The 12,494-nt window shown below is 39.7% G+C and overlaps 1 protein-coding gene across 3 annotated transcripts in view; it reads left to right on the top strand.

Annotated features, from left to right (window-relative positions):
• ARHGEF28 (Rho guanine nucleotide exchange factor 28) overlaps window positions 1-12,494 on the top strand; it is a 276,600-nt gene that overhangs the window by 193,362 nt on the left and 70,744 nt on the right. For all 3 annotated transcript variants that reach the window (XM_072958530.1, XM_031674979.2, XM_072958531.1), the window contains 4 exons: window positions 41-152; window positions 4,058-4,100; window positions 8,450-8,573; window positions 8,917-9,049. In XM_072958530.1, coding sequence (XP_072814631.1) covers window positions 41-152; window positions 4,058-4,100; window positions 8,450-8,573; window positions 8,917-9,049 — 412 coding nt within the window. The remainder of the gene's footprint in view (window positions 1-40; window positions 153-4,057; window positions 4,101-8,449; window positions 8,574-8,916; window positions 9,050-12,494) is intronic.

The raw sequence follows: 12,494 nt of genomic DNA, 5'->3' as shown, positions 1-12,494 counted from the left end.
TCTATAGAATTTTTTAAAACTTTGTTATGATTTCTTTTAGGAATCATTGCTTTCTGGAGTTCGCTCACGTTCTTATTCCTGCTCATCACCCAAAATTTCTTTAGGAAAAGCTCGACTGATGCGTGATTTTACAGTGTGCAGTTCAGTTGAAGGTAAGCATTACTTATCACTTGGCTGTGAAAACATTCTTCTCCCAGAGCAGATTTTCAGTTAGTGAAAGTGCATAAAGTATATAAGAGCAGCCGGCAAGAATTTTCATTTAACAATTGATGTTTCCAATCTCAGCAAAATCCTTTTCTCATTGGGTATAAGACAAGGTATAAATTTGATTTTGATGAAATTATAAATATTTACACACCTCTGTTGCCTTGTTCTTTGAATAAAATGTTTTCCTCAAGGACAGTATAAACCAGAATTTATTCTAGGTTCATAATTGTGAAGGCTTTAGGGAATTTTATTTAAGTAAATTATAAAAGTTACTTTTGTCCTACATATAAATTGCTGAAATGACCCAACCCATCAGAGGCAAAGCATTGCAAAATGGATTTTTTTCATTTCTTTATTTAGCCAGGGACTTTAGAAAGTTGAAATAACAGAACATACTTGAAACACAAGTAAATATATCCCAATGTTTTTTGTAGCCGATGTAAGCAGTCAGAAATACAACTTTCATACAATGAAGTGTAAATTGAAATACAGTTTACCTACAGAACGGCATGCACATTATAATCAACTAGCTTGATGAATTTTCAAAAGTGAGTTCAAATCATTAAATGGAACAATTATGGGCAACTCGAAGGTGCCCTTGTAGCCCCTTTCAGCCACTACTCGCTTTTCAACTTTATTTTGAAATGTAAATTATTTGATGCTTTCTGCATATATTTACATTTAAAGGTATGTTTGAAAGTATTAATGCCAATCTATAATATATAGCAAAATAGAGGGGAGGGTATGGCTCAGTGGTAGAGCACATGCTTAGCATGCACGAGGTCCTGGGTTCAATCCCCAGTACCTCCATTAAAAAAAAAATAATAAAATAAACAGACCTAATTATAATACATAGTGTAATAAATCTTTTATCAGTGTATTAGATAATGCCTTTTTTTTGGCCTATTATCCTTAAGAGTCTTAGAAGACTCAGAAAACAAAGGTTGTGCTTAAGTATTCTCAGTTTCCCAATGTAGAATATTTAAAATAGGATTTATTTTACTCCTTCCTTTTTCTTTCCTTCTTTTTTCTTGTTCTTCCTTTATTACATTGTCATTATTTTGTACTTTGACACTATGTTGAACAATATGGAAAGCATAAACTTTGTGCTTGGAACTGCCATCCTGAAACATTGACTTATGTATGGGAGTTGCTCGAGAAATATTTGTTGAGCGAATATAGCAGACAAGGTATGTAAAATACAAAACAAATCCCACTAGGTATTTTTTTCCTTTTTCCTTCTGAGTCTTTTTGGAAGAAGAGAAAACAAGACCAATAATAAACATCAGTTTTGATTTTGGGAATGGGAAGATGGAGAAAAGGATGAAATTAAAAAGGGAACAATTACTTTGAGGAGACAGGAATGGAAGATGGATTGAATTTGCCCTGGATTTTTTTTTTTTCAACGCCATGAGTCTTTCTAGGATCTCAGGTCTCCCCAATCTTAGTTTAGGCTGGGATTCCTTTTTTTTATTTTTTAATTTTTTTAACATTTTTTATTGATTTATAATCATTTTACAATGTTGTGTCAAATTCCAGTGTTCAGTACAATTTTTCAGTCATACATGGACATATACACACTCATTGTCACATTTTTTTCTCTGTGAGCTACCATAACATTTCGTGTATATTTCCCTGTGCTATATAGTATAATCTTGTTTATCCATTCTACAATTCCTTTTAATGTCAGCTTTGATACCTTTTCACTTCTAGTCTTAGAGATGCGAATTAACTTTGTGCTGTAAATATCTGCAAAACACTGTTTAAGTCTTCTATGCAGAGTGGAAAATGGTGACTTTGCTTTTATATCTGTAACATCTGTGATTTTATAAATTCCAAAAGTTCTGATGTTTGAAATCTCAGACAACTGAGAGGAAACTGATTGTTTATAAGGGATATGAATAAGGAAGGGCATTTTTGCTTTACATACAATCCTTAAATCTTTTCATTTGAATTGCAAAGAATAAAAAGCTGACATCAATTCCTTTGGTTTTTCTGTGAATAAAAGCTTATCTTTAGAGAGCATATTGAAAAATTGGGCTACTAAATGAAGTTTGGTACTCTCCAGAAGGTAAGAGTTACAAACAGGCAATTTAGATTGAGGCTGCACACTAAATGTACAGGGGTTCCAATGATATTCCTCTATGGTTGTAAACGTTTAGATTGATAGCATTTAGGTCCATCAAAAGCATAGAATTATGAAGAATTAACTCCTAAGGTAGAAGAAATAATTTTAACTGTGTGCATATGATCAAAGCACAGATGTGCAAGCTTGACTAGTTCAAAGATGTATCCTAATATTTCATTGTTTAGTCTGCTTAATCAGGGGTAAACTGACGTTTGTATTGTTGTAAATCCTTCCTCGATGAGTTCTGAATAGTTCTAAAATTTTTTTCTATTTGAACAGTGTCCGAGTCTCCTTTTTCCCAGTGGAAAACTCCTGGAAATAAGCTGTAACACAGCTAAACAAAGATAGGATTGTCTTTCAGTCCTTTTTATGCTTGTTTGTGATTTCTGTCTTCCATGTCACTTCCAAAGGATTACTTACTATCATTTCTCATGCTTTCTTTTTCTTCTTCCATTTTTTTTTGACATAAGAGTGCAGTGGTGGCAACTTTATTATTTAATGCTTGTGTACATAAAAGAAAATCCAATCCTATAATTCCCTTTGGTATATCATGGAAAGGAATATTCTCAATGTTGAAATAATAATTACAGCCTCACCAAGATGGACAAAAGTGCTCTGTATTTAAGAATTTGAGGAGTGAAGTGAATGTACTTCTGAAAATTATTGTGCACTGATGGATGGAATCCTTGTGAGACTTTGTCTACTTGCCTGAGTCTGATTCTGTTACTTTATTAGCTTGACAATTTTGGGTATGTGGCTTATTCTCTTGAAACCTCAGTCTGTGTGCAAGGATGATGCTTTCTGCTCATGACGTAATTTGCAGTATATTTAACAGCAATAATATAAAATCTTCAAACTCTTCTTTTATTACCTACAGGACACTACTGGTTTGACATTGATATTGCCACATTTCAGGGGATATATGTTTATTAGTTTTCCTCCTTACATATCTGGCCCACCTCCCTTTACAACCTAGTCTTGCCTCTTTATTCTTCTGGATTGTAGTAGTAAAGAATCTGTCCCTGCTCTGCAGATGGTGTGCTCCACAGCGGCCATTCCCTCCTCAGTCTCTCTCAATGTCTACGTCAGTATCTCTGCTCCATCCCTGTAGTAAGCACTCAAGTTTGGGAAACAAGACGGTGCTAATCTGGTTGCATGAGACTTCCCCTTCTACTCCCTCACCCTCCACGTCCAGTGGGAAAGGTGGCTCTGCCTTTCCCTTAAGCCGCACAGCACATCTCTGAACTGGCTGCTCTGTAAAGGCATTACAGCTATATTGAAATGGACTCTTCCTTATGCTGGCCTTCAAGATTTTTCCTATAAGCTTTGCTAAAAAGCAGCTAAGATATTTATTGATTCTGTATGTTGGGGAAGTAAGTATTAGGAATAAAAGATGAAGCTCTGATGAGAAATATCCAAAAAGATAGAATTGATTTCCTGCACTTCTGCAAATGTTTGCTGCCCCTTGCTAATGCTAACTTAGTTCACAAAGTCATTAAGTGTGGCCCTGTGTTGGCCTCTTCCCCGTTCTCTTCAAACTAGGGAAAGTGAGAAAGACATCTTGGAGCAGAGCTCTCCTATGGAACATGACTTGTTTTCTCATCATTTTCTAAGTGGTGGTATGTGTGTAATAACACATGGTGGAGTGTGTGCACTTCAGACTAACACGTGACTGCTGGTTTGTCTGCCTGAGTTTTCATTTTATTGTTCTGTGTCTTCTAGAGCAAAGAGCTTACAGCTTACCGGAGCCACCAAGAGAAAAAAGGTATTTTAACTGTTCCACATTTCCTGAGAGGCTGCTTGATCCATCTTGGGAAGCGTTTGCACGTCATCTTTGATGCCTGTTCAGTAGTTTGGGAGAAGTTTCTGCGTAACAAGCCTGTCTGAATCCTTTGCTCCCTTTGTGATCTGTGTGGGTGCAGGTTTGCCAGCTTTCCCTTCAGTCCCTAGATGAGCAGGCCTCAGGACTGGGGGCAGAGTAGTCTGTTCAGGGTTATTTTCAAAGCCAAACACTTCCAGTGCACAAGACCATGCGGAACAGTGTGAAGCCTTGCTTTCGAAAGGTACCAGGTTCTTACTCGGTCTGTCCACCTTGGCGAGAAAACTTACTATGGTAACAGGCTCCTGGGTGGGCAGTTACAGAAAGTGCCTAAACCTCTCTCTTCTCCGTCCTTAGGGAGTATTGCTTAGAAGTGCTAAGTTTGAAACAAGGAGTAAATGATACAGAAAGTACTTTGAGCATCATCCTTTTTCTGGTTGATTTGCAGGTTTGAAAGCTTTAAGCCTAAGCTGCTCTTTCCCCTAGAAGATAAAACTGTCCTTGGAGTAAATCTTGGGAAGCTGACTAGCAAGCAGGCTGGACTGCTGACTTCTGTCGGCCTAGAGAAACTGACTGCTCGTGAATCACACTGTGAAACAGCCCTGGGGTTATGTCAGGAACAGCATAAGTGGCATCAATGTCTGGCTCTAAGAGACCACGTGAAAAGGAGGAAAATGGTTTTAATTTGATTGATATTAATGCTGAAACTCTGAACCATTTTCCTGTGTAGATCAAGGTGGACTGTTTTGCTTTAAATCTTAGACTGAAAATACGAGTAAGAAAAAAAAAAACTCCTTTGGTTCATTCCTACTTTTTTGAGACCAGAATAGAAATTTTGCAGTGCTAAAAACAGAGGAAGACAAAGAATGCCCTTTAAGAACAGGATGGTGGTGGAGAGGCCATAGTGGCAGTAACGATGGCGACAGCAGGGGTGGCAGCTGACCCTCGTGGGCTGTTTCCATGTGCCTGGCTCTGGTTTAAGCAGCTTACATTTATTGCTTTATTTAAGCAATTTACTAAGTAATTCTTGAGTTTGTTCCTCATCCTGGCCTTCGTTTTGGTTAGTGGTCTTCTCTGGGCCATCTTTTTAATAATTGGAGAAGTAATGGAATGATTTGTAAAGATTTTTAAAAAAATATTTTTTTTATTTTGGGGGAGGTGATCAGGCTTTATTTGTCTTTGATCAAGGCCCTGGGGACTGAACCCAGGACCTTATGCATGGTAGGCACACACTCAGCCACTGAGCTATACCCTCCCCCTGTAAAGATTTTTTTTTTTTAATCAAAAATATTTTCCATTAGGAGAGGGATGAAAGACTGGAAGAGCCAGTGTCATCACTGGTTAGATGTTATCCTGTCAAATGTGTTAACTTGGATGGGAGTTATAGGGGACATCCCTTTCTCTCATATTCTTCATTCCTGTATTTTTCCCCCCTGTTCTTTAGTCTGTCTTGGTCTACATCCCAAAGGCATCTGACTTTATTAGTAATATCCCTGGCATATCTGGTAGAGTAGATCTTTTATCTCGCCTACTCTATTCCAGGTCTCTTGTTGGATACAGTGGTAAGATCTCTGGCCGTACCTAATGCTTGGCTTTGGTCATGTTATAGATATTTACCTGAGGGTCTGCCTTCTTTGGAATTCCCTTATTTATGTTAATCCCTTAGTTTCTGGAAAAGAATGCAACCAGGTAAAAGGGGAGGCTTACTCAGACCTTGCAAGCTTATTTCTCTGGGAGCAGAACTTCATCTATACCAACTTCTTAAGGATTATATGGCACAACTCAGTTACTTTATTGCTACCATCTATCTTAAATCTATTACGTATGTTACCTTTTACTTTTAAAAAACCCTGAGCATCTGAGTGTTCAAAGCTGAAGTCTCACTGTGTCTATTTTCATTTTGGATAGTTGGAACTTTTTATGTAAACCTTTGTTGTGGGTAATTCCATTGGTCATCAAATCGATAATAGAGTTTATGTATTCTTGTTCTGGGAAATTTTTTTTCCAGATTCTTATAAATTGAAGAGCTATTTGAATTCTGTTGTGAAATCTGTTGAGGATTTTTTCCTTCTGAGTTCTTCTCTAAAGGACCTAATTGTTACATAGGTAAATACCACATAGTTAAGTTAGATTTGAAACATGGAATTAGCCCACATCTGCCCAGAGGTTACACTGTGTTTCCCATTCTTATAATCTGTGAGTCATGTCCTTGAAAGTCATATGTCTACCAGGTTGGAAGATCCAGAGTTTTTAATATTTAGTGTTCAGTATTGACTTTGTCATGTCTCAGTTCTTATCAACCTTTGAATTTAAGGATTGATATGATTTTATGTCACTTTGTGCAAGTGTACAGGATGTATGATAAATGGGGATGCATTTATAGGTTTTAAATCAAAACTGTCACATTGTTCTTGATGCAGTCTTCTACAGCAGGGGGAACTGGGAGTAAAGTTGGGTAAACAAGAATTCATTTTCTATTGTTTGAGAGGGTTTAGTTGTGTTCCTGCTGGAATGTAAGGGAGAGGCCTTCTTGACCTCAAAATCCACATTGATCCTACCTTCTGTAATTCTGAGACTTAGGTCTTCTCACAAAATTGTTCTTATCTTAGACATTGGATGACTCTCGCTGGGGTTACAAAAGGTGTTCCAGAGAGGATTCTTTCTAAGCTCACAAATGTGTTTTTTTTTCCTGTTTCGAAAGTGAACCTGTTGAATATCATTCCATGAATTTTGCAAGTAGGATCCTTAAGACACAAGAGGTATGGAAATTCATGGCTATAGTAACCAGTGAGTTATCTAAGGAGGTGGCTGTGGACGTAGAAAGGAAATAAGAGGGTCTGAGTTCCTTGTGTTACTCTGAGTACTTGTAGGGCCTATTCACTTGTTTACCTTCTTTCCTTTCTAACTTTTCAACTGTTTTCTCTAAGAAGCAAACCCAATTTCACTAACTGTGCAGGATTCAGGTAGCAGGACGCACACTGTCTTGACTACACCTTTAGATCTGCGTGACCAGGAGGCAGCTCTGAAGCCATTTACTATGTATTCTAAATGCATTCATAGGTTTGAACTCTCAATTATGAAATATAGAGGTTCAATAATTTAGTTTTGTTTAATATGTACCGGCTAAGTATGTATTGCATGTAAGTATGAGAAAGGGCCTTAGCAATAAGTTAGTCTTTGATCAGATGAGAAGAACTGAAGTCCTAGAAAGTTGTCATTTAACTCATTTTCATAAAATGTAATATATCACATGCATTTTGGTGCGTACCAGTAATATTGCTTTTGAAAAGTATTTCTGAGAGGTGACTCTGTTAGCCACTAATACTGACAAATGAGAAGCCTGGGGGCAGGAGAGACACTGGTTATGAAGTGTTCATTTTGGAAATAGTCTAGAGAAGTGTTAGCTGGTTTGACATGATACTTAGGTTGGGCATTAGTATACTCTCTCTGTCTCTCTGTAATAATGTTAGAAATACAAGATGATCTGAGAAACTTCCAGAGGAAATTTAAAAGTTCCAGAGAATTTTCCTCTTTATAGCTGGTACTTTTATTTATTTATTTTTTTTGGCTAAAGAATGATCCTGTGGATTAGAGGAAAAGAAATGATGTTCAGTGTGTTTACAGATTGGTTACAATTGCCTCTAGCTTGCTTCCTATTTTGGGGGAGTTTCAACAATCTTGTCTCCTTTATGACCTGGAGAGTCTCAGATTGCAAATAGCCTGACTGAGTGGGAGAGACTGAACCACGGGGCAGATGGTCTGTTTCTCAGGCTGTATTGACAAAGGAAATGTGTGTCTGTTGAGTATTATTTCTGCTCTAAAAGTAAATAAAATCCAGTTTCATATCCTTGGTTATTTGGCTTCTTTGTGCTAGAAAAATTCTATTAGCATAGTAAACAGGGAGATGCATGTTTTCACAGTGAAATTAGAAGTCTAAGATTTTCTTTACTTCTCCAATATTTTAATATGAGAACTTTTAAAGTATACAGAAAAGCCTAAAGAGTTACATACTTGAATACCTATTTCCCCACTTAGATTCTATAATTGTTAACACTATGAGATAGTTGCTTTATCATACATCTGTCCTTCTGTTCATCCTGAAGATATATTTCTATCTTTATCTTAAAATAACCATAAAAACCTGAAAAACATACACATGTAAATATATATGTATAAGGAATATGTGTAAAAATATATGCATAAAATACATCTGTGTGTTGGTATACACACACACATAAGTATGACTGCTGTTTTTTTGCTCTGTGAAGTCCATGATAACAGATTCTTTTTTGTAGAATTCAGGAGGAAGAATGGGATAAATACATCATACCGGCCAAATCAGAGTCTGAAAAATACAAAGTGAGTCGGACTTTCAGCTTCCTCAGGAATAGGATGACCAGCCCTCGGAATAAATCTAAGGTAATTAAGGTTCTGTGACCATCACATATAAAGCGTAGGTGGGTCAGTTTCAGGGCAGGCCATGTAGTTTCCACTTTCCCTTTAAAGTCATTTCTGTTAGATTTTACGCACATGTATTTGAAACCCTCTGTATTTCTTCTGGGATGTCGTCCAAGTCATGGGAAGTACTGAGAACACTTCACCCTGGGTGCTGTTAAGCTGGGCGCGCTCGTACTTCTCGGTATGTGGTCCATCAGTCCTGACTGAATGTGCAGGACTTTGTGTGGCTTCTCTAAGCCCATCAGCTCTCAGCATTTCTCTCCTCTCGTTTTTCCCCACGTTGCTGCTGCTGCCATCTCTGAAGACAAAAGGCAAGGATGCCAAAGACAAAGAGAAACTGAGTCGACATCAGTTTGTCCCTGGAACATTCGCTGGGGGTCTGCAGTGTTTGGCCTGTGATAAAACGGTCCTGGGGAAAGAGTCATTCCAGTGCTGCAGTAAGTTCTCGGGCCCGGTGTGTGCTGTCTGCGTGCTTTGCCTCCCCCGACGGTGAGCTCCCTGCGAATAACGCCAGCGCCAGGCATGGTCACGGAGACTTTCGTTTCTGTGCTCTCTGTGCGGCTTCACAACTGACCAAGCAGTGACCCCTGATGGTTAGAGTTTTGTCCACGAGTGACAGTCCCCCAGAAGCCCAGACTTGTATACCTCAGCGCCTACTGGCATCTCCACGTGTTAAGTGTCCCAAGCAGAGCTCTGCTCTCCCACTCCCGTGCCCACCTGCAAGCTGACCCTCTCAGTGAATGGCTGTCCCATCACTCCAGCCAAGTGCTTGTGCCAAAAATCGTGGGTCTTTCTTCATGCCTCTTTCTTTCAATACCACATCCAGTCTTTCAGTGGTCCACATGGCTGTTTCTTCAAAATATATATGAAGGCCAGCCACTTCTCACCCCTGCCAACACCCCTCACCTCTTTCAGGTCTGCTCAGAACCCCCCTCCCCCACCCAGGCAGGCCTTTCCTGACCACCCTAAGCTTGGCTCATTTTCTCCCCCTTCCCCCTTTTTAGCTCCCTACTGCATTTAACATCGTCTCACTTTACTCTATGTTTTATGCATCAGTTTTATGTATCTGTCTCCTTCACCAGAGTATAAATTCTACAAGGGATGGACTTTGGTCTGTTGGTTTTGCTCTCTGGTATATCCACAGTGCCTAGAACAATGCTCACATGTAGTAGGGACTTAGTACATATTTGTGGAGTGAAAGAATGATTCAGCACAGAATAATTTGGGCCCAGGCAGGTGACAGCATTTCATGGCGTTTGTTGGCGGCCAGAACTAGGAAACATTTGGGGGGTGGGAGGGGAGCACAAAGGGAAGTGAAGAGCAGGGGAAGGTTACAGGTTAAGTTCTTTGTTTAATACCTAGAAAATGATTAAGAGGTTGAAGTGTGTCTGTTCACACCGTCTTTCATGGTACCAGCTTCACTGCATGCTTGAACTTCGCTTTCCTTGGAGACTAGATTACTCCCTTTTATGGGACCTGAAGAAGCATCAGGCAGTTCAGCTGAGAGTTAATCTGCTCACTTTCTAGGGGTTTGCTAAGTGTTGCTGGTGGACAGTTTCCGGTGTGGCTCTGTGTCAGCAGTCAGTTTATCCGTGTGATGACATGTTCTGTAGGCTGGATCATCTCCACTGTCCCCCCTGCCTTGTCCACGACCCCACGACCTTTGTCTCCCCTCATTTTGAGACAGAGTCCTCAAGTTGGGTGATCTCCGCTCACTGCTCTGAAGTCCGCCCCCGCCACTTCTTCCTTAACCCTCTGCATTTTGGCCTCTGTCCCCACTGCTTAACTGAAATCATGCTCTTGATGGAAACTTGGAGTCTCCTCCTAGTCAAGTCTGAGCGTCTTTCCTCGTGACTGTTTCCACACTCGCTGATCTCTCTCCTGGTTCCATGATCGGGTCCCTTCATTTGGGTAGATGTCCCCTCTCCCTGGCGCACTACCCTTCTGTTTACCACCTGTATTGCCTCCTTAGTCCTTTGACTACCCTCCAGACTCACTTCTTGGGTGTTTGTTCTTTTCTCTTTATTGTTCCTAAGTATAGTCATCCAGTGTGTGGTTCTAAAATATCATGCCTAGACCTCTTCTTCCCAGATTAGCATCTTTATCCGTCACTTTTTTCCTTCCATCTTTCTAGCTGCCTGCAGAGGCTGAGCACCCATGCAGCCTGGGCCCGCTTTTGAGAACTAAAGCAGAACAAGGTACAGACCAGGTTGGTCCCAGTCACACCCTCTCTGTGGGCGTTATCATCCAGAGAACTTGTCTCCCAGACCAGCGTGTCTGAATCCGGCCTCACGGGCCACGTGCAGAGGGCTGCTCTTCCTGCTGTGTTTGGGTACCAGCTCACACCTTGGAAGTGTGACTGGTAGCTGCTCTTCTGTCAGCCCCCCAGTCCCTGTGGTCTGATCAGTCTTTCATTTCCTTCCTCACTGTTACGGCTCTGGTAGGTTCTCATCAGCACCGCTGGACTGCTGACAGCAAGCTGTACTAGTGACCCTCTCTCCAGCTGTTTTCAAGTACAGTATATTATGGATACTTTTACCACATTAATGAAGGTAGTGAGGCACTCCCTTCCTCTGCCCACAGGCACTTAAGGACTTCTCCCTTTTTCATTTGCGGGACTAAGCCCACGCTCCTCAGATGGGCGTTCGGTTCCCCGTCTGCGTCCTGTTGGCCGGTTCTACGGTCGGTCCCCACTTCAGTGCTGGTTTAAGACCTGAGGCCCTGCCAGGCCTGTGGTCCTCTTCTCCCACCACGTGTGTATCCTTGTCTCTGTCCCTTCACTGGCGATAATCTCCTGCCTCCAGTTTCCCCTGTTCCTCTGCATTACCCAGATTTCTTATCTTTTCTTGGGAGGTCTTCCCTGACCACTGTGGCCCAAGTTCCTACGCATCACACTTAGAAGCTGTTTATCTTGGTCCATTTAAAACTGTGATATGAACAACTTGTTTTAATTTTTAACTGCTAGACTAGACTTTATGTTCTTGGAGGTCTGTAATCACACAGTGGTTTTTTGTGTCCCCTATAGCAGCTGTCACAAAGGTGGGCCCTTAGACACTCATGTAGTTAATGACCAATAGAAAGCCGAGGGCTCACTGAAAGGCATGTCTTTGTCATACAGAATATGTTAGTTCACACTGAGTTGGTCACTTGGATTGCCACGAAAATTTTCGTGGAAGATGGGAATTGCAGAAAGTACACAGGATTTACTGAGCTTTTAAAATGGTCATTACTTTAAAAAAAAATGCAGTAGGAGTCATAGAAGATGCAAGGTTAAAGAGAAACTTAAAATTGTCCAAAGTTTTCCCACCTAGAGAAAACTGCTACTTATATGTTAATGGAGTCCCTTCTAACCATTAAAAAAGTCACCTTTTTATGCTAATATCTCGTTTGATGATAATATCAAATGTGCTTAATTTTTCTTTATTGTACATTTAAGTTTTTTTCCAGTTTTTTTTCACAACATAAATAATGTTGCAGGAAGCATTCTTTTGCACATATCACTGTCCACATCTTTGATGATTGCCTTAGATTAAATTCTAGAATCAGTTTGAGTATATGTTTAATTTCCTTTTTAACATCATAGTTTTTTAGAAGTTTCAAGATTTAGTTTTTTTGGGAGGGAAGTGTTCAGGGCTTAAACTTTGCTTATTAACATTAAGTTTTTTACATTGGGTAAGAGAATATGACTTGTACAAATTGCCTTATTGATGAATAATCATATTTCATGGGTGTATTTTTTTAAATTATGAAGATTAATATTTCTCGTCTTAAAAACATGATATAAAATAATACAAATATTCAAATCTTGGTGTCTGTATTCATGTTTATTAAAGCCCGAGTTGCTAGTTTTCCACAAATACTGTATTTCTTTAAACTTCTCCT

The sequence above is a fragment of the Vicugna pacos genome, chromosome 3 (genome assembly GCF_048564905.1).
Source record: "Vicugna pacos chromosome 3, VicPac4, whole genome shotgun sequence".
In the NCBI taxonomy this organism is placed as follows: Eukaryota; Metazoa; Chordata; class Mammalia; order Artiodactyla; family Camelidae; genus Vicugna; species Vicugna pacos.
The sequence above is the reverse complement of the archived record's forward strand: the minus strand, read 5'-3'. Positions and strand labels throughout refer to the sequence as shown.